The sequence below is a fragment of the Syngnathus scovelli genome, chromosome 12 (genome assembly GCF_024217435.2).
Source record: "Syngnathus scovelli strain Florida chromosome 12, RoL_Ssco_1.2, whole genome shotgun sequence".
In the NCBI taxonomy this organism is placed as follows: Eukaryota; Metazoa; Chordata; class Actinopteri; order Syngnathiformes; family Syngnathidae; genus Syngnathus; species Syngnathus scovelli.
This window is the reverse complement of record NC_090858.1, coordinates 9963259-9988735: the sequence shown is the minus strand read 5'-3', so window position 1 is coordinate 9988735 and position 25477 is coordinate 9963259. Positions and strand designations below refer to the sequence as shown.

General features: G+C 40.2%; 1 protein-coding gene across 4 annotated transcripts; it reads left to right on the top strand.

Moving 5' to 3' along the window:
- LOC125978835 (uncharacterized) lies at window positions 1-24550 on the top strand. 4 transcript variants are annotated; one of them, XM_049736605.1, is made up of 35 exons: window positions 1-654; window positions 1030-1119; window positions 1527-1631; window positions 2195-2311; window positions 5304-5450; window positions 5785-5976; window positions 6426-6509; window positions 7025-7143; window positions 7538-7652; window positions 7734-7811; window positions 7884-7999; window positions 8662-8824; window positions 11143-11267; window positions 11364-11457; window positions 11797-11946; window positions 12033-12176; window positions 12486-12736; window positions 13530-13644; window positions 14097-14282; window positions 14622-14774; window positions 15373-15584; window positions 15866-16046; window positions 16119-16271; window positions 16414-16758; window positions 16922-17032; window positions 18416-20296; window positions 20757-20861; window positions 20945-21019; window positions 21110-21196; window positions 21274-21365; window positions 21474-21559; window positions 21626-21689; window positions 21777-21988; window positions 23165-23317; window positions 23404-24550. In XM_049736605.1, the coding sequence occupies exons 1-35, from the start codon at window positions 154-156 to the stop codon at window positions 23640-23642; spliced, it is 7041 nt and encodes a 2346-aa protein (XP_049592562.1). In that variant the 5' UTR covers window positions 1-153; the 3' UTR covers window positions 23643-24550. The 4 variants fall into 4 exon arrangements, with proteins under 4 accessions (XP_049592562.1, XP_049592561.1, XP_049592563.1 ...); XM_049736604.1 differs by having other exon boundaries at window positions 12033-12182; XM_049736606.1 differs by lacking the exon at window positions 1527-1631 and having other exon boundaries at window positions 12033-12182.
- Window positions 24551-25477: the final 927 nt, after the last annotated feature.

Genomic DNA, 25477 nt, shown 5'->3' with positions numbered 1-25477 from the left:
GACAACTGAGCTCTCCCTTCACTTGCCGTTCAACCTTCCACTTGTCAGCAGCTCAGAGACTGGACAAGCAGACGTGGTGAGTGAGGAGAGTGAAACTTTTCTTTTCAACGGCAATTTGGTCTCCAGGAGTTTTATCTCATCAAGGCACTGACCATGTCTGAGAGTATTGTCAGGAAGATACAGCCCTTCACAATTGGGACTAAGCTGTCGGTTCCCGCCGTGCCAAAATGCCAGGAGTTCTCCGAGACTTATTTGCAATGCCAGAACCTTGATAACTGCACACTGCAGCAGAACCTGAACTCGCTCTACCTCAGCCGACAGCAGGTCTGCGCACATGGCCCCTGCCTGGTTGCGCCCACCGACCAGCGGGTAGCCCCCGGGAAACACAAACAGGAAGACATGATCGCAGAAGACCACCTGAACCAGAACCTCGCGTCTTCTTCTGCTGTTTCTAGAGCCATCAAAAAGATCACAATTTCTGGGAGTAAGAAAAGCCCAGAGAACACCATTTCTGTGGGACTAAGACAGCGATCAATTTTGGGAAGCACATCCAAAAACCACAACAACAATAACAACATCAGCGCGACATGTGATTGCAGTCTTCCGAGGATCGTCGGGGTTGATTGTGACAATAAACCTCACTCTCAGTTCAAGGTACAAGATATTTAAACGACATTTAAAAAAAAAAAAAGATTGTTTCATCGCACCAGAGTCCTGTTTTTGTATTCTGATTAGGACGATCCTAAAATATTCTATATTCTCATATTTAAATGTGTTATTTTTACAAAACTTACCATCCATGATTTTTATGTTTCATTTTGTAATGTATAAAATTTAAGTTGCTAAATGCTCTTTGAGTATTAGTCTTAATGTATTAATTTCTCTCCTTTAAGCTTTAGATTTAATGAACAGGTCTCTGCATCATGATGCTGCAGCCTAATTGGAAGAATATTTGTGATAGATTTATCATGCTGGCTTACAAGCTTACATATATCATTAACAACAATGCAATTTGTCTCAAAATAAAAGGTTTTATTGAAAACAAGCAATGGCGAGGATTATCCAGCAATACAGGGGCAAACCAAACCAAAACTAAATCGACAAAAGTCCATCCAACAGGTAAGATGATTTTTTAAAATCTGAATGTTAAATGTACTGTTGTGTTTTTTTCCTCCCTCAAATGAGTAGAAATTCATGTTTTTTCTTTTTTGAAAAAATATTTATTTTTTTATCTGTTATATTAGTGCTGGTGAATTTACAGTATATTGTTTGCCCTCTGCATGTCCATATTTGACACATTTATGGGGCACTATGACAAAGGCAGTTTGAGTCCTTCAATTTCTTCTTGTTTGGCTGTCACTAAATGGAAAAAGTCATCAGTCAGCAGAATAACCCAATCCGCTTTAGCCTACTGTATGTAGTGTGTTGCATGACACTGGGCGAAGCGTGTTATGTTTGGCAAGGTCTACGTTGAAGTCATCTCTGTTTTCATGTGTGTGTGTGTGTGTGTGTGTGTGTGTGTGTAGTGCTCTGTTACAGCACACCCTTCAGAGGCAGTGCTCACTGGAAAACATGAGGTCAGGGAAGATGTTAACAAAAGAAAAGACATTGTAAAGTCCACATGGAGGCCGGTAATAATAACACACTAATACAGCGATGGCCTCCCTCATCCTTTTAGGTCATGCAATTACATCTTCATTGCCACCCGTGCTAACAAATCAAACAATGTATTTTCTTGGCCCCATTATTTATTTATTTATTTATTTATTTATTTATTTATTTATTTATTTATTTATTTATTTATTTATTTATTTATTTATTTGTAGCCAAAGATAAAAACTGAGCAGGAGATAGAAACAGGCATTGCAAGCCCATGTTTAATAGCAGACACTTGAGAATCTGCCAGCTCCTGCTTCCTCCATGTACCCAGGTGTTTCCCGGCCGGAGAGCTTCAGGAATGCTTGACTAGTGGGAACATTATGCTCATTTTTTAAAATTAGATATAATGCTGACATGATTGAGTTGTTTGGCCTTGGGATGTTTTCAGTCTTACTGAAACGGCATGTCGGAATCATGGGCACTGAAGATGTACTGGTTAATCCCCTGACATCCGTACAAGCAGCATGAATCCTAACGACGACATTTTTGTGAACTTTCAGACTAACATTTAAATTTCCCGTTGTCTGTCTGACAGGAGAAAGACCCTCAAAAATGTCAGCATCACACACAGAGTGAAGCGCTGACCAATGTTACATCCAAGAGTGACTGCTATAGTCAGCACACATCTCTCTTCAACAAGAAAGTACTGCAGGTAAATATATATTTTGTAACACATATTACATATCTGACGACAGTAACTAACTGAAAATGTACAATTATGAACTGGATTTAATTGTCGTGCAGTGATCACCAGTAAATATGTTGTTTTAACGATGCTGTAATGACCTCTTGATTGATAGACAAACAGAAAATGGAAAAAGCAGTTTATTAAAACTGTATTGTGGTTACTACTTGTGCGTAATATTCCCTTTCTTGAGTAATATAGCAGGAACCTGGCTGCCCCTCTTAAATGGAATATATTTAGAATCCTAATGAATGTCATTGCTACCATCCATCAACCTTTTCTAATGTGAAGAGACTTTTCCACATTAATGTGAAGGTTTTTAAACCTACATTGGAACTTCCAAGCACCCTAAAAATGATACAATTTCATAAATCAAAATTTTGGGGAAAATATGCTTCAGATGCCAAACCAGCATCATGTGTAACCGCACTAATTTTGTTATGACTTCAGATCAGTGAAGATATAAAAGATCAACTCCCCTAAATGTTTATTTGTTGTTGTTTCTTATTTTGGAATGTCATCATACATTAGCGCTCATGTTGGTAGAGCGGAATTGTGTCATAATAAACACTGAACCAGAAATGAGACTTCCTGCAATACAGGATCATCATTATTATTATTATTATTTATTTATTTTTTTTTTAATATGCATCTTCCATAAAAATGTGGGGGGGAGTGGGGGTACACTACCTTCTCCATTCTGTCTGCCAAGGATTTTCAAAGTTGACTAGTAGTTTTTAGTCATAATGTTAAAATTTTATATAAAGTATAATCTTCAGTTAAAGTTTTTTTTTCATACTATTGAAAACAAATGAGGCATTTTTTAAAACTTATTATCAGTATATTTTTTATACTTTAACTTTGCCTTTTAGTCATAATGTTAACATTTTATATAAAATATAATCTTCAGTTAAAGTTTTTTCATACTATTAAAAACAATTTAGGCAATTTTTTAAACTTATTATCAGTATTTTGAGCTCTTTTCTATTTAAAAAATAAATGAGAACAACTTGAAAGTCAACCTGTGCAGTCTTCCACTGCTTTCCGTTTGTGACCACAAAAGGAATAGTGTGAGACTGTGTTTCTTTTATAAGCTGTATATTATGCCTAAGAATGGAATCAGCCAAAATATGTACTGCTTCTTATTTGGTCCCAGGAACTGAATGAGCCGTGTTTAGCTAAGGGGAGACGAGGAGGGAAAAGCGCCACAAGTGTAGCAATTATTTAGGGATGAGATCATTGTTTGGCTCCATCTCTTCACGCCTATGGCCCCGCAAGGCTCTATGAGCTGCAGAACGGGGCGCGTTATCTCATCCTTACTTCCAGGCCGGCGGACCTGTGAGTTTGGCAGAAGGACATTTTGCGCAGGCAATTTGGCCAAATATGAATCGGTCCATTTTAATACGATGAACTGTTCGGGAAATGTTTTTGTGTTAAAAACAATCTAATACTGTAGTTCATTGTTCATATTAGCAAACATAGCCTTAAGGTCAGTGATGCTTGAGTTTTTAAGAAACAACCATAAGAAATTGATTGTTGCTGAATTACATGCTTTATGTAATTATTTAGGGTTGGAAATTTTGAATTGGCTTAATGCTTGACGTTAGGACGCAAAGCCGGTCAGCACAGCTGTATTGAAAACTTCTTCTGCAAAACACCACTTTCACCAACTCTTTCCATGATAAAGTCTAAAAACCTGCACTCTCACAGTTGTTTTCCAAGCCAAGCCACATTACTGCAGCAGTTAAAACCATAGCTGAATCGTCCACATTTTACAACCTGTAAAAATGTACACTTGTGTTCTTGTTTTTACCTTCAATTGCTAAAATGAGGCTTTTTAGGACTAAAAGGCTGTCTGAAACAGGGCCATATTTATTTCAAATTTTATTCACCAAAGGCATCTTTGTTTTCAATATTGTCACAGATTTTTCACATTATAGAAGCAGTGATAGAATCTAAACTGCCAACATTAGCGCTCTTCTTTTGGGGTTTGACCAAGGCCCAACTGTACATTGGGATCAACAAGCCATTGTCGTGCAGAGTGGACAGGAAGAAACAAGGGAATCATAGACTTCCTGTATGAGGTCATTGTGAGCTATGAGAGCTTTCCAGATTGAGGCGATAACAGCAGGCACATTTTGTCAAACTCTTTTCCTTCTGTTCTACACCGAAATACCTAGGATGCCTCTAGGGGCCCGTAAACATAACACAAACTTCTCTGAAGCCAAGTGACATCGCACGTTTCATTCTTGGGCAAAGTGGCTTGTCATGTGTGGTCTAGATGTTGGAAGTGACTTTATAATATTTCTTATTATTCTATATTCCTTTAGGCTCAACGTGTTGACATTGTAATGGCTTATGTGTGCACTGAGCTGTAGTTTGCCGTTTGATAAAGTACACAAGAAGAGCTCTGTGGAAAATAAAAGTTTTACTGATTTATGTAGGCTCCAACTTTGGTCTTGTTTGGAACTGGAAGTGCCAGTACCAGACTATTAATTTATCAAATCAATCATTGGGACTGAAAGAATTGCTGGCACTTTATAACTGGCAATAAACTGCTTTTGGATTTTGTCACCTACTTTTGAGTTCTAACTATTTATGTCATCAGCCAGACAAGTCTGCTCTCCACAAAGCTTAATGCAATCGTGTCCTGGCAGCTGCCATGTGAAAATACTGCTCTGCATAAGATGAAATTGAGAACAAAGAGTTTCTTGATGTGCCTGAAGCACTCGAAGCCAAGTTCTCCTTGCTCTCCTCATCAGCAGAAATAGCACTGTATTTACTAACACGTCTTGAGAGGTAACACATCTGATGTCATGCAAGCAGTAGGCGTCGACAGTCGTTTAACAGAATTTATACTGTTCTATAAAATGTGTTTGTATATTGTGTAAGAAAATTGGATTTGCTTGTTATAAAAGAGATTAGAATGAAATTAACAAAGAGGAAATGGGTTTTGTAGGCTCAGACGTGGAGCAAAAGCAAACTGCAAGACCTGAAGGACGACTCGAAAATTCAGGGCTGCCCCCTGCAGGACTGGGATGAAGCCTCACAGATACTTCAGCGAGATCTTAAAGACTTTGACAACACTCTAATTCAACTTAATCAGGTAGGTTTTTCTTTTTTTTGTACGACAGTGAATATTTACAATGTTGCCAGTAAAATAAAATGCAAACTTACTTTGACATTTAAGAAAAATTTGAATGAAACCATTAATCACAGTTAAGCACACAAAGAGTTTAGAATAGTCATCTTTTGAAGAAAATGTTCGGAAACGGTAGATTACAGATAATAAATATACCCAGAACTTCAGAAACCAACAAAAAAGCATAATCGAGAGTTGTTGGGGTTATTTTTGAGTAGACGAATTTCACACAAAAACACTAAATGAAAGACTCTGTAGGATATTAAATTGCTCCTTTTGTTCACCTCTTTTTCAAAAGACAGGTGATCAGCTGATCTGCAAACTGAATCCCACCTCTGACCTTGTGAAGAATCAGCTCAGTCAGTTGAAAGATCAATGGAACATTCTGAAACAGACAGCTGCCACTCAGTCCAGGGTCTTGGGAGGATCCAAAAACCTGCAGGAGTTCAACAAAAAGGTGGACAAACTTGAGACATGGATTAAAGAGAAGGTAAAGTGGAGCTATTCATTCTTGTACATCATACCATTTAGGCTGTTTTTACCATTTGTATAATTTTTTTGACAACACTAAATTTCAAATGATCAACAATTACAGATATTAACCAATTCAATATTTATTTTCTAATTTCACGTACATTTATTCCCTGCATTTATTTCCTTATTGGGTTGCTGTACCCAGTTGCTGTTAAAAAAACAAAAAAAAACAAAAAAACATTTACTGCATGAATAGAGTGGCGGATGCTTTTTCTTTAAATTGAATTTTGATTGCTTATTTACAGTATTTGCTCATCTATTCATGCTGGGGGGGGGGGGGGGGGGTCTGTTAATGCCTTTCCTTGATCGCAGGTACAATGTGATATTATTTTGTTCCCTCTAAAAAAATGTCTGGTTTCCCAACTAATGGAGCCTATAAACTCCGTCTTTTATGTGTGCCAACAGGAAGAGGAGCAGTCTCTTGTTAATGTCCTGGGTGCAAACGTTGACAAAATGCAGCTAACCAGAAGAATTTTAGATTTGAAACAGGTGGGCGCTAGCAATAATTGTGAACAGTCATATTCAGAAACAACAAAGCAGAACATTTTACATCAAAGTTAAGTGTTAAATTAAATACAACTAGTATGGTTAAACACATCATATATACTCAATGTACTGTATTTTGTGTTGCTTTTGGGTGCACAACTTTTCTTCATTTGTAATTACCGTATTTTCCGCACTATAAGGCGCACGTAAAAACCTCCAATTTTCTCAAAAGCCGACAGTGTGCCTTGTAATCAGGTGCGCCTTATATGTGGATCAAAATTGAGCCACTACAGCAGGCGTGTCCAAAGTCCGTCCCGCGGTCCAAATGTATATATCTTATAAATGGACAAAGTTTCAAAATGGGCCATTCATTGAAGGTGCGTTTTATAATCTGGTGGGCCTTATAAATGGACAAAGTTTTAAAATGGGCCATTCATTGAAGGTGCGCCTTATAATCCAGTGCGCCTTATGCGGAAAATACAGTATTTAAGTTTGTTGGTTTATTTTCTTTACTGCAGGATGAACAGCTGTATAGAACCCTCCATGAAGAGATCAATCACATGGCTCTAAAATTGGAGAAACAAGGGAAGTCTGATAGTAAAAGCATCTCCAGCAGGAGAAAAAATATCAATAAAATGTGAGTGTCCTTCAAGATCAAGGGTCTCAAATTCGTTTTTGTCATGGGACACATTGATGCTATAGTTTCCGTTGAAGCCATATACTAAATGTATGATTGACTTACATTGTTATATATACACAAAAAATGATAGAAAACTAGTTTTGAAATCAGAAGCCACTAAATTGATCAACTATTTATCAATTGAATTTAAAGGGGGGGTCAGTAAAAAAAAAAACAACCTGTATTTTATCTCAGTGTTGTTAAAAGTGAAGACAATTTACAAGAAACAAAGTCTACACACATCATTTGCCTTTAGAGTCACATAAAATGATGCCACGGGCCGTATCTGAGTTTGACACGTGTTCAAGATGTACTAAAATAGTTTTTTTCAATTGTTTTCTGCTATTTACAGGTGGTTGAAGGTGCAGTCTCATCTGAAAAAACACAAAGACAATCTACACCTTGCATTGGAAGTGTCCTCATTTTACCAGCAGGCTGACAATACGTTATTTGCCATTAATAACATGGTAATCTAATTCATCTTCATGATGTTTTTCCCTGTCCAACACATGGAAATGACATCACTGACACATTTGCTTTTATCTCAGATGAAAAGCATATTTGCCTCAAAAGAGCCAGGCCTTTTCGGAGACAGAGAAATACGTGACATTGCCAGTCAAATCATGGTAAATAAGGAATAATTAAAAGTATTTTTCAGGAACACTCCTCACCTAACCAACATGCATGTGTGCACTTAGATGTTAGATGTCAGTGTATCCCAGCTTTCAAATCTCCACCCTGCCTTGGCTGCTGGTGTAACACAGAAGCAGAGTGAGGTGAAGGACTGCTGGGTTTCTCTTCAGAAAGTTTTCAGGTAAGCCAGCAGATCCGGATAAGACAACAACGATGGTCCTGTGAGCACAGCTCAGTAAAACGTTTTAAATTTATAAATTTATACATTTAAATTTATAGTAAATTTTAAAGAAGGACCAGTTTTAATGTCTGGGATAAGACCAGACAATCATCAGTGGAAACAAAATGTGTTTAAATCAGTATAATGTCCACAATGCAAATGGATAATTAAAAAAAAAAAGATTATTTCAAGGCTGACAGTAATATAACAAGTTTTATGTACTATATGTATAGGATGCCAAATTAATAGGAAAGGCTGAATGAATTCATGCAGAAACAACTTCTGCAGTCACCACATCTTAGCCCAAGAGAACACCCATGGAGAATTTGGATCAACATTAGACAACGCTCTCCACCGCCATCATCAAAATACCAAATGAGGAAATATCTTTGGGAAGAATCATGCTCATCCCTGCCCGACCATGAAATGCTCACAGCATGTCCTACTCGGGGACAATCTTCAGTTCCATAAATGACGTAACCGCTGTCATTTAAGCCGTGTGCCTTGGCTATTTAAATCCAAAAGACACAAACGCTGGCAGAAAATTCACAACCATAATTGGAGTATATTGTGGGGCCCTGCTGTCAGCACCACAGCAATCTCTCGCTCTGCTTGTCCTGCAGGAGTGACCGGACAGCCCTCCCCCCCACGGGCTCCACATTCACCAGGGAAGATGCTGACCCCTTGACACCAACCCAAGAACTCCAAAGCAATATGGGAACAGAGACTCAAACGAGCATGGGAAAGCTGGGTAGAGAAAAGCAGAGTCACATGGAAGACTATACGGTAAGCAATGTAGGTCTTACCGTATGATACTAGCGATGTGGTGGGCCGTATCTGGCCTCGAGTTTGACACGTGGCTTAGAAAATGCCTTATTTATAGTTTGAGAAGGGTTTTCCGGGGTTAGATGTGAGCACGGACACCCAACAAGCATGTTTTCATTTCTTCTATTCGATAATGTATTGCAGTACATTGTCAGATTTCATAGTACGGTCCCAAAATTAACATTATACTTTTTATTCCCCTCTGTCCTGAAATACTAATTTGTAGCTACCGCAAGAACACCCGGTTTAAGTATTGCACAAGGTTCCATGAAATCTGTCAAGCTCTGACTATGCAACCTTGGTAAAGGCTGGGCCAGCGCAAACACAATTTTACCTTCACCTCAAAGTCAACTGGTTTACATAGCCTTTTACTTTATGGCAGAATAATATCCTGGCTCAACCTCCTGAGCAAACTACAGCCATTGATGTGTTCATAGATGGCAGGCGAGTGGATCATAAAATGAAATTATATTCTGGCAACCATGTAAGAAAAGAATGTTGCTACTTAGACAGAGCTGAACATAAACTTATAATGACAAACTGTGAGTATGCCTCAGAGAAATTGCTTGACTGTGTAGCATCAGTATTAGTGTGTAATTTGTATAAAAGTTCAAATGTTCTCCATTCTCTCGACAAGAAAATGCTTGTAGCTATGTTCAGTTTAATCTAAGTGAGTCATTACTGTTAGTTGTGCAATTAATAATGTAATGTCTGTTGTGCTGTGAGTGAGGGCGGGGCCAGTTGAGTCGTTAGTGACGTCATGGAGAGGGGATGCACCAAATTTGGGAAAGGTTGGCTCAGTCAATCTGTGTGTGGGCATAAGTTGTGGCCACCAGCAGCTCTCGGTTGAACGTGTGTTTTTATTGCCATTTGTGTTTTATTAAACAGGCGATCAGATTGTAGCAAGGTCTGTGTGCATCCTTGACCACATCAAAACGCATTACGATAAGATAATTGAAAGAAAACCCAAACGACCAATAAGACAGCCACTAGTTAAATAGTAAAAAGTCATTTGTCTCTTGTTTTGTGTTTTACCTCGGGCGCCTGTGTGTACCGGATTTTCCGGACTATAAGGCACACCTAAAAACCTAAAATTTTCTCAAAAGCCGACAGTGCGCCTTATAGTCCGGTGCGCCTTATATATGGACCTAATTCCTAAATTTAAACTGGCCAGAAGCATTGTGTCATGAAATCAATCATAAGTGGCCCGCTGAAGACTATAAATCATGAATCAAAAAGACAATGGATCATTATTTTGTGATTATAAAGTCATTTGTTGCGTCTGAAGTTGAAATAAAAAAGATAAAATGGAGAATGATTTGATTTGGATTAAAAATCTGACATGATGCATTAATGGTGCGCCTTATAGTCCGGTGCGCCTTATATAAGGACAAAGTTTTAAAATGGGCCATTCATTGAAGGTGCGCCTTATAGTCTGGTGCGCCTTGTAGTCCGGAAAATACGGCACTGAAATATTTGCAGCTGGACAGCTTTATTTGCTAACAGACACGATCTAGTGTGCAAATACTGTTGACCGCATGCATCGTGCATAAATACACCCACTTGTCAAAAGTATTTTAGTTGCCCGTGTATACATCAACATCCTGTGCTCACTTATTGTGGGTTCAGTATGGATGCCAGTAGTACGGTCTCTTTATTGCTGGAGGTAAACACGAACATGATTTGTTTCTCCGGCTAAGTGCTGTCAGACGCTAGGCCTGCAGACCAGATGGACTCGGTGCTAAGTGATAGTTTTTGGCTGACATCACTTCATAGGAAGACACTCAAGTCGAAAACAGATGAGCTTCAACACCACTGTCGGTAGAAGTGTCTTGTGAAACGAGATGGCCTGAAAAGCAGAATACCACTTCAAAAGATTCACTTGCACTGTCTGACATCATCACTTTCATAATCTTTGGATGTTGGGCACACTTGACAGATTGTTTATATTATGAAGAAAGGAGAACAGAAGCAAATGTGTTGGGAATGGATGTCGGCTCCATTAATCCTTCTTGTACTGGGATGTGGCATTTAAATCAGGGGTTAGCTTCATGACAACTTTGAACGGCCATCTTGTTCCGTATTTGTTTTCCGAAAACTGTCATAGTTCGCCTTTTTGTGGTCGTGGTTTTCATGCGAGAAGTATTTTTGGGGTTATTCTTGGTCTTGTCCAACTGTGTAATTAGCATTGTGTATTTCATTTACCCCAGCCAATGAGTTCGCTTCAAGTTTGCGGAATACATTTTATCTTACGTTTGCTAATTTATTCTTTCCGCCAGGGTACATCTGAATGTTGTGGGAGTACTAAGCAAAGCCAGGCGCAGCAAAGTGTGAACCACACCTCTTTACCCATGAGAGATGGGCCTGATGATGTCATCATCAGTCATCATTCAGGGAGGGAAAGGTAATGTCAGTCGAGCTGTACTCCCTCGCTCTTATGTAATAAAGTCTTTATGTAAGTCATAATATGAGTTCCATGTCTGTGTGTTCTTTCCAACAGAGAGCCTAGAGGCGAAACCAAGCAAGCCACTGCCCTAAGAGGCCACCCACAGCTTCATATTCAGCTCCAGAAGTTCACTGTGTCAGCTGACAAGGTAAACTTACCTCTGCCAGCAACACCTCCCAAAAAAAATCATTTTATATAAAAAAAAAAAAAGCGTGTGTCTCGTTCTTAAGCCATCAAATTTCATTGCACAACCCACTTAGTTGGTACTCCATTTGTGCTCGCTAGTTCTTACAGACACAATGCTGAAGTAAACTAAAGATGGTCATATGTACCTATGCAAATTATTATTATTTTTTAATTAGGTCTGGAATGGAAACAGCACCTAATTCTTAGTACACTGGCGAGCTATTTTCCTGTGTTGTTTTTCAGTGAACACCTATTCTCGTAAGCGAACGTCCCATCTCTTTAACCTGATTGCTTTCCGCAGACTTTGTCCTGGCTGAAGGAAAATGTTTCTATGGCCACACAAGTGTGTTCTATAGCCACATGCGAGGGACTAGAGGAGGCCAGGAGGTGCCAACATGCAGTGCAACAAGAAATCTTCACCAACAAAGCCAGGATAGAGGTGGTCAAAAGAGTAAGCTACAGCCTGAATGAGTTTTCACTTCTAATTTGCCGAATCGATGGACAGTTATTGAAATTATCTGAATGTCCAATTTTCAGGAGGGCTATGGGTTGGTCCGTGCTCAGCATCCAGGCAGCACCAGGATAGAACAGTTCCTCGGCCAGCTGGAGATACTTTGGGAAGAGCTGCAGAGGAGACACCAGAGGAATGCTGTATTCCTGCAGGCCTCGGAAGACCTGGGCGTGAGGGTAACATTCATCGTATAACTTGTACTCTCAAGTCAGACAGAAATAATTTTCTTGAAATGAATTTGCTCATGGCAGATGATTATGTATGTTTTTCCTTTGTGAGAAAGTTCATGTCCAGAGCTGATCGTGTCTGAAGTTGACTCAAATTTGATTTACAATGGCATTAAGTGAATATGACTTTGGTATTTTACAAAGTATAAGTGGCAAACCAGCCACATTTTCATTGCTTATACTGGGCCAGGTTTCTTGCAATGAAAAGTACAGCTCTCGCAAACTTTGACATTCCATTTCTTTACTGTAAAGGTTTTTAAAGTACGACAGAGACTTGGAAGCCGAGAGGCCGGGCTGGAGTCGACGGAGATTTCCATGAAGGAGTCCTCGCTAGCCTATGACCCTGAAACCACGTCAATTAAAGAACGAGAGAGTGGTCGGATCGTGAAAGAAGTCGCCATTCGTGGCCTCGAGCTCGATACGCTCAGACAAGAGGTGGAGCGTCTCCATGGCCGCAGTCATCTACATGCACATGGCTTACGTATGGAAGAGATGGACAGAAAGTAAGATCAGATGTAATTTTTTAAACAATGAACTGGGAGATTTATGAATGTTTTGCTTGCCAGTTGTAATTTCATTTATTTTTGAGTTTTTATTATTAAGACAGAAAAATACAGAATAACCACAGAATTTTTTTTTCTTCGATGTGCTCACCCGTTTAAGGCTTAGTCATTTCTGATTCATAGAGCACATAATGTCTAAACCTGTCTTGACATCTACTTCCCCACCACACAATGAATGTCAGACTCAGCCTTTCCATGCTTTGGTTGACTTATAGCATGAAAGGTCGTTGCCATGGTCACTAAATACAACTTGGGATTTAGCTGTATCATTAGATGTACCTATACTCATAAAAACCAGGCTGCAAAGAACACCAAACTGACTAAAGAAAACAAAGAGTGGTAAAAGTTTCCATTTAGGTTCTTCAGAGTAGGTAATGAGCGGGGCCTGGAATAGACACCTCAAGAAAACTCTCACTAACCCGCAGTTGGGCCAGTGTCATTTATTAACATTGAACGCAAGCAACTTCAACCCCGTTTAATGTGGAAAAAATATCCTTTCAAACGGCTCTGTTTCCCATCTCAAAAGTAAATTCTGCACACATGTAGGTAGAACCTTGCTCTGATTTAGATTTGTTTATGTGACACATGACGACATCAAAACATGGTTCTTGCACAGTAAAATAAACTCAGATGATACATTGTGTGTAAAATATCCTTGGTGAAAGGCACTCAACTGGGAATGCAGGTGATTATTTCGGTGTGCCTGATTTTCCAATGTTTCAAATGTTTCCAGGTACCAAAGCGCCCTGACTCAGCAGAGTTCCGAGCAAATGCTGACTGAGTTTTTGGAGCATTTGGCGCTCGAGGAGAGTCAAGAGCTTGACAGTAGTCAATATTGCTTCAATCAGGTAAGACATACCAAATAACTTTTTTCCAGTCCTGTTTTTTCCCTGTTTGTCTTCCCCTCTGTCTTTATATGAACTACCGTATTTTCCGCACTATAAGGCGCACCGGATTATAAGGCGCACCTTCAATGAATGGCCCATTTTAAAACTTTGTCCATATATAAAGCGCACCAGATTATAAGGCGCACCTTCAATGAATGGCCCATTTTAAAACTTTGTCCATATATAAGATATATACATTTGGCCCGCGGGCCGGACTTTGGACACGCCTGCTGTAGTGGCTCAATATTGGTCCATATATAAGGCGCACCTGATTATAAGGCGCACCTGATTATAAGGCGCGGCTTTTGAGAAAATTGGAGGTTATTAAGTGCGCCTTATAGTGCGGAAAATACGGTACTTTGAAATAAAAATCATTTGGAAGTACATAAAGTATAATAGATATTTTTCTATAGCCTCTCCTCAGTAAGCGCTCATCAATTCCTGACTTGCTGGGACTCCAAAACAGCGGTGAGGCTGATCTGAGCATGGGCGACCATGTGGAGGAACTGGGAGAAACGGTGGCGAAACCGAATGACACAGTGGGAGAAAGAGGACCATCACAGAGTCACGAGCAATCCATAGAGGAGCTACTGAGCCAGGTTGGAGAAGAGAAGAATAAGTCCAGAAACCTGTTTATTATTTGGTAGAAAGCTTTTCAGTTAAAAGAATTTCTGTCCCAACAATTGGGGAAAAAAAAAAAAATAGCAGCATCTGGTTTGATTTGCATGCTATGGATTTAAAAGGCCACAAATGAGCATTTTTTTGGGGCGTTTTCTTTTAAGTCATGTGATTTATGCGGCGCACGTCAGGATAGCACATAAACATGTCTAAGGGCATCGACGTCACCTTATAACATTTGTAATGTTTATCTCACTGAGGAATAATGACTAAAAAGTACAATTTTACAAGTTCTCATGATGACTTGTGTGTAATACTAGCAAGCCAGACTGGCTGTGTGCTTGGAGGAGTGCCTCTGCGGCTGCAATGAGCTTAACCTGGAGATCCTTGAGAAGGAGACAGATCTGGCTGTCCAATGTGAGCCAGATAACTGTGACTTTGAGACTCTGCAGGAGAGGAACACCCACCTTGAGGTGAGCAAAATATTGTTTTCCAAATTCAGAATTTCACCAAGGCTAATATAGTCTTGAATCATTTTTGATTGATTGGCTTTAGATTAAGGATTCACGCATTAATGTTTCCTGCCAGATTTTGTCCTGTGTGTGTATATGTGTGTGTTTAATGGGTGTATCACATCCGAAGGATACAGGGTTAGTGGTGTACGTTTGGAAACACTAAATATCTGTATGAGTCATGTGCGCACACACACGCACAGCTATCTGGACCTGATACCAGTGAAACAGAAATGACCTAATCCCACAAACTGAAATAAATATACTGTCAGGAGACAGGAATCCTATCTCACTGTTCTTGATGCTCACTGTTGCAGACGGACGCAATAAAGTATTGCTCCCAGAGAACCTTTAACACGATTAATTACCGCCTTGTCAAAAGGAAGAAAAAAGGTGGACACGATGGCTTGTTTGCTATTGCGTGATCAAACATATGTGGACCATATGTTTTCCCTGCTGTAGAGAACATATGAAGTCATGGGCAACATTACAACTGGTACATGCTCACAAAAACAGTGCCAAAGATGATGGTGTAATCGGGATTCTGTGATCCTCACAGATTGACTATGAAGTTCTTACTGATGAAGTCAAGGATATGGAGAGCCAGGCTTCTCGCTTGAAGGAGCTCTGCCCAGAAAGAGTATTCTGGACCAAGATTCGGGCAACACTGAAGGTCTGGACGGAGCTGGGGAAAAGTATGATGGAGCTCAAATCACGTCTGCAAGAATTTTTGCATCTCCAAGACTTCTTCAGGAGCTACCTTGCAATAATGTAAGCTCATTGCAGGGGTATGCTCTTCTTTAAGGCCAGATGTTCTTGCCATATTTCATTTTGTATGGACATCTATAAAAAGTATAGAGCAAAGTTCTTAGCTTAAAATGTGACGTGTTCAGGAAGTTAGAACTCATTTCCTGGTCTGAACCTGACAAGCTAATGTACGTCCGTTTTGGGTGGAGGTCTGGTCATTCTCATATTCTATGAATGACTATCCTCATAAGTCTGTTCCTTGTCTCTTCCAACAACTCTTACCTCACCTCCACTTCTGTGACTAGCTCATGGACAGAGGACACCCGGTCATGCATTTTCTCCGATACCTTGCATTTGAGGGAAGATGGACAAAGCCTGCAGTCCACAGAGCTCGATATACAAATTGAGCAGAAGTTTAAAGAGTTTGACCAGCTGGCAGCATCTGGGAGAAACATTTTAGACAAAGAACACCATCTCACTCAGATGGTGAGCTGGGTTCTATATGTATCACTGGATCACTGGATGATTTTCCTTCTGACCCTTAGTAATGTGTTCCAGGTAGGAGAGCGGGTAGAGGAACTGCGGAGTATGCTTGGGTGGATTTCTGTGCACTGGATAGCAAAGAAACAAGAGTGGAATGACAAAAAGAGTATGCAGGAGTCCCCAATAGATAACATTTACTCCGAGGCCACGTTGTGCTCCCCATCAGAGGTACGTTTGCGAAAAATCACCTGAAATTTTAAAAGTTTGCTCTAGATACACCATTATAGCACACACGGTTTAAAATAAATGAAAATATTTCTATTACCTAATTGGCTGTTTTCTGTCTTTTTTTTTTTTTTTTTTTAAACAGTCAACAAATTCTTACGAATTCTGCCAGTCTCTGAATATCATCTCAGACGAAAGCAAATCCAAGGCGAGAGAAGACAGCCAGAGCTCAGAAACGTTTCCTGGACATGCACAGCAACCAAAACAGAAGTCGTTAGAAGATGACTATGAGGTCATGAAAAGTATAACTCAACGATCAGAGTCTCCCACACCCGCCGTCACGGTCATTAAGGAGCCCAGCAGTTCCTCGTTGGGGAGCATGGTCAACCTCATTCTCAGCTTTGGTAACACAGGGGACAGCCAGGTGCAGGTGGTCGATCGACCTGTTTGGATTGATGATGTAGAAGAAACTTCAGAGGCTCTCCACAGGGTGAGTACAGTTATAGTTTTGGGTCATCCAGCAAATGGCTTTTCAGACATCGCAATGATATTACGAACAGCAACAGCATCTCTCCTTGACTATCTGCTTTTTGTTCATTTCTCATTCTCCTTTGGCCGTTATATATTGTCTTTTTGCCCACTCTCTCCTTTAGCCCATTGCGCCTGCCTGTAAAAAGTTCTGGAAGCGCTGCCAGGGGCTTTTGGAAAATACTTTGGGTAGTTTAAAGCGAAAGAAAAAGATTTATCGGCAGAGTGCAAACGAGGTAAATTGCAGGGTGTGAATTGACAACGCATGCTGTGCTCTCCTTCAAGTGTGCTGAGACTGCATGCTGTGTGGAGTTATTTACTGTGCCTTCACCGTATAAGGTGCAGCCGGCCTTGCAGCTTCCCCGTGATGGAATCCATTTGCCAAGATGAGACGTTTTACACTTGGACGAAATATTTGAAAACCTTATTGCTGACAAAATATGATTTTACTCACGGCACCACAAATCTCTGTTTTTGGTTAATGTTCACGTGCCAGTTCGAAAAACGTGAAAATACAATTTATTGGTAGTGCTAAGAATTTTCCTCTCACAAACTTCATAAATGCAAACAAGAAGCCTATAAATTCGGCTTTAATGATGCACAATAACTGGAGCGATATTTTACGGGAGGGCAATAGGGGTGTGTTATTTTTACTATATAACCATGAGCTGGTATGACTTCAGATTTGATTTACGTCGATCACAATGTGATGAAAGTCAAGTTGATGCGGGCAGGTCACTGACGACATCGGTAATATGTTTTCAGTACCGGTACTTACGAAGAAAAAAAAAAATCATGAGGGAAGGGATGATTTTCAGTTTTCATATTCACAGACAGCTCATATACTAAATTTGAACCCAATACTAAAACATGAGAGATCAATGTGGGCTGGCTGGCCCGCTCGCTGTCAAACATATTTGCAGGCTGAGAAAAAAAAATCCTCTCACTCGGTCTGCTTAATATCAACTACCGAGTAACATATTGAATTTATGTACATATATACACCAGTCAGCACATCATCATGTCAACAACAGCAAAGAAAAAATAAGCTTGCTTTTCTTAAGTATGATGGTTATCGTTTTACCAACAAACTTCTCGTAACTCTAATGTGTAGTAAGCACTGATGTTGTCGTGATGACAGATTCAGTAAAGTTTCCCGGACCTCTTTAAATGGTTTTTAGTTTCCCACTTTATTGCTTTTTCTCTCCTTTCCAACCTTAAGTACAGCTTCAAAGTAGCTTAGGTTCCATTTTTAGTTGTTTTTTTTTTTTTTTTTTTGCTCCACAGTTCCAGATGTCCCCACACAGATGTAGCTCAGGGACAGTCACTTTTGATTCACAGTACATCACGAAATAAGTTTCTTGGTCTTCCAAAAGATGCAGATTTACTTTATTTTCTTTGCTTTCACTTAACGATTTGCATGATAATATGAAGTTCATAGAAATAAATGGGTTGAATGTTTGCACACAAATATAAGTAATGTTTTGTATTTTTTCATTGCTCATTCTATCATTAACACATGAAACAGATCTAGTTCTTTGCTGACTGCAAAATGGCAACACATTTCTCTGATGGGAGAGAAGAAAAAAACATTCACACGTCTCTCTATCTCTTCATAGGTGAGTACTTACTTCCATGTCAAGGATAACAACTCATCCGTGGCCCCGGTGTACGAAAGTATCTCTCTCCCGCGTCAAAAGAGCCGCTTGACATCCTCGGCCTCCCCTAGTGCCTCGCCATCCTCCTTTTCATCACCTTCCACAGCGCAAGCACCTCCGACGAGCGTATCCTTCCACCCTTTGAATGGAAGACATGTCAACAACTCCATATTCTGCAGCCTTAAGCGAATGGGCAAGAAGAGGAAGAGAAAGCACGACACTCGCAGGCATACCATCCAGAAAGTCATGGGTGTCGACCAGGAAGCAGATGAGCCCCTTTATGCCGGCGAGACGGTCACTTATGACACGCATACCTGGCCACTCAAAGACGGTCGAAGGAAGAAAAGCTCGCCACAGTGTGGGGATGGAATTGATTCTATGGACGACATAAAGAATCCGCCACTGAGAGAGTTAGAGTGCACTGGAGAGGACGCTATTACTCCATATGCTGTTTCAGAGGGACCACTCACCTCCACCCAAGGGGCAGGCCGCTGCAGATTTCTTTCCTTGGGCTCTGTGTTAAGCTTTGACTTGACAAAGGACATGACTCTCATTCCTAGCATTCAGGAAATCATAACTATAGCTCCTCAAGAATCCAATAAGACTAATCCAGATCCAAACTTCCAGCGGCACACAGAATTAAGTTCCTTCAAACAAACCCGACCATCCCCGGGCAACACTGCTAGCAGAGCCACAATCATCTCTGAGACACAGACGTCAACAGAAGTTGTGAAAGACTTGCCTGATAATGACGGCTATTTCCACACACCTCCTCCGGAAAAAGACGAGGATCCGTTGGCATCTTGTAATGGTTCGTCTAAAAGGCAGTTCAACCTGCAGGGTGATGCCGAGCAGGAGCAGGATGAAATGTCACCGGTACTCAAAACTGTCGAGGATGACACCTGCAAGCTTTCTCAACCTCCTATTTATGTGAATCAAGCGACTTTAGCCATAAGCACTGCGGCTAATAAACACCAGTGCCCAAATGTCCATACACTTATTCGGGACCTCAATGGACACAAGTACCATAAAAGTCCAATCACGCGAGGTGTGCATGATGAGAAGCCAGGACAGTGTCCCCATCAAGCTTCTCACATGATTGTCAATGTCAAATCAACTATCAATGTTCGTCAAGACTCGGTAGACTCGGGTATCTCCAGCTCCAGCAGCATCAAACTTCATCCTGATGCATTTTGTCCAGATAATCCCCAGATTACCGGAATGGTTGGGAGGCTCATGTCCCTTCAAGTGGGACGCATTGATCGCATGAAGATGACAGAAAATGTGGGCGCATCAAAACCCAAAGAAGATCCACAACAAGACCATGTCCACCTGGACCATCAACAGTTTGAGGAGGAAGAAGAAGAGCTGGAAGGCATCTGGAATCAAACTAGCAATTTGAGGCAGAGTATCAGTTCAGATATCATGTACCAGCCTAGCCAAGACGAGCCCATCTCATCGGATCAGCCGAGTGAGCCCAGCTCATGCACCAGCAAACTGCCAGCTAATCTCTATCGAAACCTGGCCACGGTTTCAGAACCCAACCTCTTTGTGGCCGATTTCAGGCTGCCGTCTAACATCCAGAACCTCCTGGGTGGCAGCAAGGAGCCGAATTTCCAGGGCCCGCCGCAGACTGTAAGAGACAGAAGGTCCTGGGCAGCTTTTCCAAACGGGGATCAAATTGACAAGACCTTAGTGGTTGTGAACGAAACAGCTGCAGATCAGTTGAAACTTCCAGATGTTGGTGACAGTCAGAAATATGTCTACCAATACAGAGAGGAGGAAGATGAAGAAGAGTCAAAAGGTGGGGAGGAGATTGGAGAACACACAGCTAGTTCAAAGGTAAGGTGACCATGCAGACCTGAATTGTTGAATCAATTCATCTTACTTCTGTTAATGTGACTTTTTGTTTTATTTTGCCATGTTTGCCCACATTTTCCCAGCATAGTGCAGAGTTCAGGCCTCTGCCAAAACCAATATAAAAAAAAAAAATGTTTTCTCAGGCAGTGCCAAGTAGTTCAGCTTCCAAATTTAATAGTTGTTCTTTGGCTGATGTGACACTACTCATTTAATGTTAGTTAAAATCAGCATAAAAGAGTTTCCAAAATACTGACAACCACAATGTTCTGTTTCCGCTACATAATCACCAACCAGTTTTAAGTAGGAATACTTTCTAATCTAATTTCCCCACATACAGTGTCATGAAAAGAGTAGTAAATATAAATCATCATTCAAAACATCATTTTATGTTTATTTTGGGATGGCTGATATTCACATTTTGTTTGAATCTTCTTTTCAACAGCGTCACTCAAATGGTTTTCGTTACCAAAACGAGGATGCTCAAAACTTTGAACCCAGGGATATGCAGGACGCGTCAACGGCCACAAGAGAGCGCTGCGCTACCCTAGTAAGATTGAAAGCATCTTTTTGCATTAGGCATTGGTCTGCTTCGAATGGAAGAACCAGAATCATTTTTATAACGCCTTTTAGAATGAAAATCCTGATCTGCAATCCATGGAGGGAACTCTCGAGAGGAAGCAAAAGCTTCAACTGGGAGGAAAGAAAGTACGAAAGCTTCCGTTTGTTATTCAAGTGAGCACGGTCAGCAAGTGTAAAGTCCCCAGTCAGCAGCACACTTTTATCTTATTTCCTCAGGCTGCCTCCAGAGGCTGGAATTCATACCATACGGTCTTATATCGTCACACCTTATGCTTCTATCAGGATAGAAAGGAAACACTGAGGGTGAGTACAATATCCATGAATAATAAAATCAAACAGTAATATATGCTCAGTAGTGGTCAGCCTTTGCTGCCTTGCAGAGTTCTGCACGTGGCCTCCCGCTGAACCTCACTGGAGCCGAGTGTTCATCTGCACCAGAGTACACCAAGAAACCAAACTGCTTCCGTTTGAGGTAAGATCGTAAAACATAATGCATTACAATGATTTGAGATGTGCCAAAGGAGGTTAGCTGTGAGAACAAAGTGGACTGTTGAATATCTCCAACTTTTGTGGCCTTCAGGTTACGTGATGGCTCTGAATATCTGTTCAATGCCTCGTCACGCTTTCTGATGAATAAATGGATGAACAAAATACAAGCAATCACAGGTAAAGAGATTTACAGTATGTCAGTAAGACGACAATGCAATTTAATCTTTCATTCTATCTTAAAAGGTGCAAGTCAGTCTGTGTCTGCGTTATCAAGCAACCCAGTAGCTCAAGATGTCCCCATTTCCTTGTAAGAAAAGATCCTGTCCAACCTAACAGCATTGCTCTTGCAATGAATACTCTGTAATGGAAAGAAAACATCTGTCCCTCCCAACAGAAGCCCCCCTCTGTGCTCAACTTGTTATGGTCTGGCCAAATGCTACTGCTCCTCCCAGCATGATGTCACCTCCACGTTTCCCAGACGGAAACCCCTGAACCGAGCCAGAGACATGGTTGTCCTCTCCAGAGAGTTCACGTGCTTGCCGCACAGTCACCTAAGACGTATGGAGGAACATTCGAGCATTTCATCCACACATGGACACTCCTGCAGTAAGGCCCTCGAGTCTTCTATGTATACAGACTGTGCACTCTACTCCAAAAGTATTGAAACTGTGATTTCTCTAGTTTTGCTGTAGACGTATATAAATATCAGAAATGCCAAGTAAACAAAAGATGATTATGAGACAATAGATTAAGATTTCAACTTTTACAGATACAGTTTGTAATGAAATACCTTTTTTTAGTTGAGCAAAATGATTGGGACAGATAGACTTAAGACTTAAAATGTATTATTATTTTATTATTATGATTGCTGAACACAAGAATATCCATTTAACACAACTGGTCCTTTAAAAACACATTTTAAGGGAGTTGTCTTTTAGATGGACATAATAGGGTGAGTCATTGCAGTTATGATCTTCTACACTAGGGGGAGGCCAAGTATTGTTTTACTGCTACCCTGTACTGAATCAATATTAGTAATTCAATTTTCCACACCGGTTAAATAAATAAATAAATAAATAAATAAATAAATAAATAAATAAATCTTGGCTGTCTATAAAGCTACACCACGACCAACATTAAAAATACAGTAGCGTAGTAGGTCTCAGTGTTTGGCAAAAACATGGCAGAGGTTTTATCTCTCAAAAGTTTATTAAATCATTTTATGTGTTTTATGCGCAGTTCTGTCATTGCCATTGGGCTTTTTTATTTTTATTAAGATCTTGATGAGTTTTAATAACACTGGATATGCTATACTACTATTTATTATTATTATTATTATTATTATTATAGATATTAACATGAAAAAGCATGTGTGTAAGTAAAAATACAAATATATAAGATACATAGTATTTTATTAATAACAATGAGAGAGTCGTAACTTTCATCATGAATAAGTAAAATAGTTGAATATTAGTATACTGTAGGCCTCTAACGGTTTTAGAATTATATGTGACAGGGATTGGAACAGAGTTTTTACATTAGTATAAAGTACAAACTTCTTCCAACCAAACTCGCTTTACAAATGTATTATGCTGGATTGTACAAACAAACCAAAATTGAAGCCACCCTAACATAATGCAGTTTGAACATTTAATTCAGTGATTCTTTCAAGTATCACTAGAGGGACCTTGCATACCATGACCAGTCTATGCTCTTACGTCATTGTGATTCATGCACATTGTGCATTTCTGCCTTTTCTGTTTCCTTCTTGTTCTTCCACAGAAGATGATGATGATGATTATGATGCCAGCAGCTGTAAGCAGATGGTGACTCAGGGAGGAAGTGGGGACAACACCTCTTCCTCCCATTTGTCTCCCCCACACAGCAATCAGGACTGGCCGAGCAGCAAGTTTCCCTCCCACTCCTTCACTTCTGGTTAGTTTACGCCTATTAACTTGAATGACCTTGACAATACGTCGTCTGAGAGTGTGTCGCCGATTTGCGTTCTGTGTGTCTCCTAGCAACTTATCAGAAGATCAAACCCACGCAGCAGAACTGCGGAGGTCTGGAGAAAGGGTCTAACTACAGTGTGACACTAGTGCTGGGAGACAAGTCAATGGACAGTGAGACCTGTAGCATGCCACCAGTGATGGTGGCTGGATGGCAGCGGAACGCTTGCCCACCCACGAGCTACACGAGTCTGCCCCGGCCTGGCAACAAATCAGTCTTTAAGAAGTTCTTTGGCAAAAAGGACATGTGACTTTGCACCGGTCGCTCTAATGTGCAGTGCACGTTTTTATGAGTATTATCTACTACTGACTATATTTATATTCAGAGTTGCTTTCGCAGATTTATTTGAATGTGTGAGATGGTATTTCTGTGTGATTTTGATACTGTGTGTGCTATGTAGTTAGAGTTTAGTTTGCCGCTTGTCTTCATTTTACATTTTTGTTGTGTTCTATGAGGCAGCACGATAAATAGTGGAGTTAGCATTTTTGTGCTTGCCTGGGTTTTCTGCAGGTACTCAGACTTCTTCCCAAATACCAAAAACATGCATTTACGCTTTAATCCGGGTTGCCTTCAAGGACCACATGAATCGCCTGTGGGCCTGTTCTACAAAAAACAAAAACAAAATTGCTCGCTGAAAATGGAAACATTTGCAGAGATTTGCATAAATGGTGATGCATATTGATGTTTCTTACACTTTTAATTCAAGCTGATAATTATTGTAGAAAATAATTAACATGATCAAAGTCTTCATATTTCTTAACATCATTATATCATTAACAACATATCATTTTAGAAGCCTTTCGAAAACTGATAGCGAGGCCTTGACCTGCGTGTATCCCTCCCACACAAACTAAACTGGGATAGGCTCCAGGTCCCCCAATGAAGATAAACGGCAAAGAAAGAAAATAAATGGATGTGTTGTTTGTCTTTTATCAGTGTGTGTACAAAACAGCACTGCAGGAAGTCCATTTTAAAAGAACATTTGCATACTAAAGTAATAACACTTACATACAATACACTAAAGTCATTACAATGGCGCCCACAATTGTTTCCCTCCTGTGTGTTTTGCACTCATTAATTTCACTAAAACCTGCAGTTGGATACTGCTTGTGATGCTTTGTTACAGCAAATTTTCATAATAAAACAACTTAACAGTAATGATTTCATGCAGTTGTGTTTTTAATCTGTAATTAAAAAATGTTTTATTGGTATATTAGTCATTATTAGTGTGGATCAAATGTGCAAAAAAGGTTTAGGAATTTGTTTTGGAGTTCCTCAACCTTTTAATCTCAATATAGATGACAATAATTTTAAGACTAATGCATCTAGGGATAAACCTCACATCTGCCCTGATGGTGCAGAACAGCTGCTCCAAAATAAGATATTTATTTTACTTTTTGTTTTGCTCCTACAAATGCTTCACCTGTCAGTTCCCAAAATTTGGCTTTTAAATGCGCATACATGCACACGGCCATTGCAGTAACATACGAAATCGAGACAGATCTGTATTTGCGGTCCATATGTGCCAAATTAAGCTGGCAGGAGCATCCATCAGTGTAGCTCAGCAATCTGAGAACCATTATCACATCACTGACTGCTGCATGACTCACAAAGCAGTTTAATGTACATAAGGTACGGTACATTCATGTGTCACATCGATGTACTTTCAAAACTACGTACTTACATCAGGTCCACAACGTGCAAAAATATTGGACACCTGGTCATTGAAAACAACTAAAAAGAGAAGAGTGATGACTTGCAGATTCTCTTCGTTGAGGACTTGGGGCATTTTAGTGCCTAAGTCTAAATAAAATTCCTCAGCTCACTGGAAAAGCATGACATTGTAACCACAAAGAAGACAACCAAGTTTTAAATGACAGCCACATCCTTTGCAACCCACAGGGACAAAAGCCTATCTAGTGATCATCCCTGCTCTGATCCTTGTGCTCAACCTGTGCACTCTGACCTCTGTGTCATATGCTGACTTGAGTTACCACTGCGAAGGCTTAACTCCCTCCCCCCTTTACTGACATTATAACGTACTCTGCTGCTGTGTCACCACCACTTGTAGCTGGATTTAAGGCT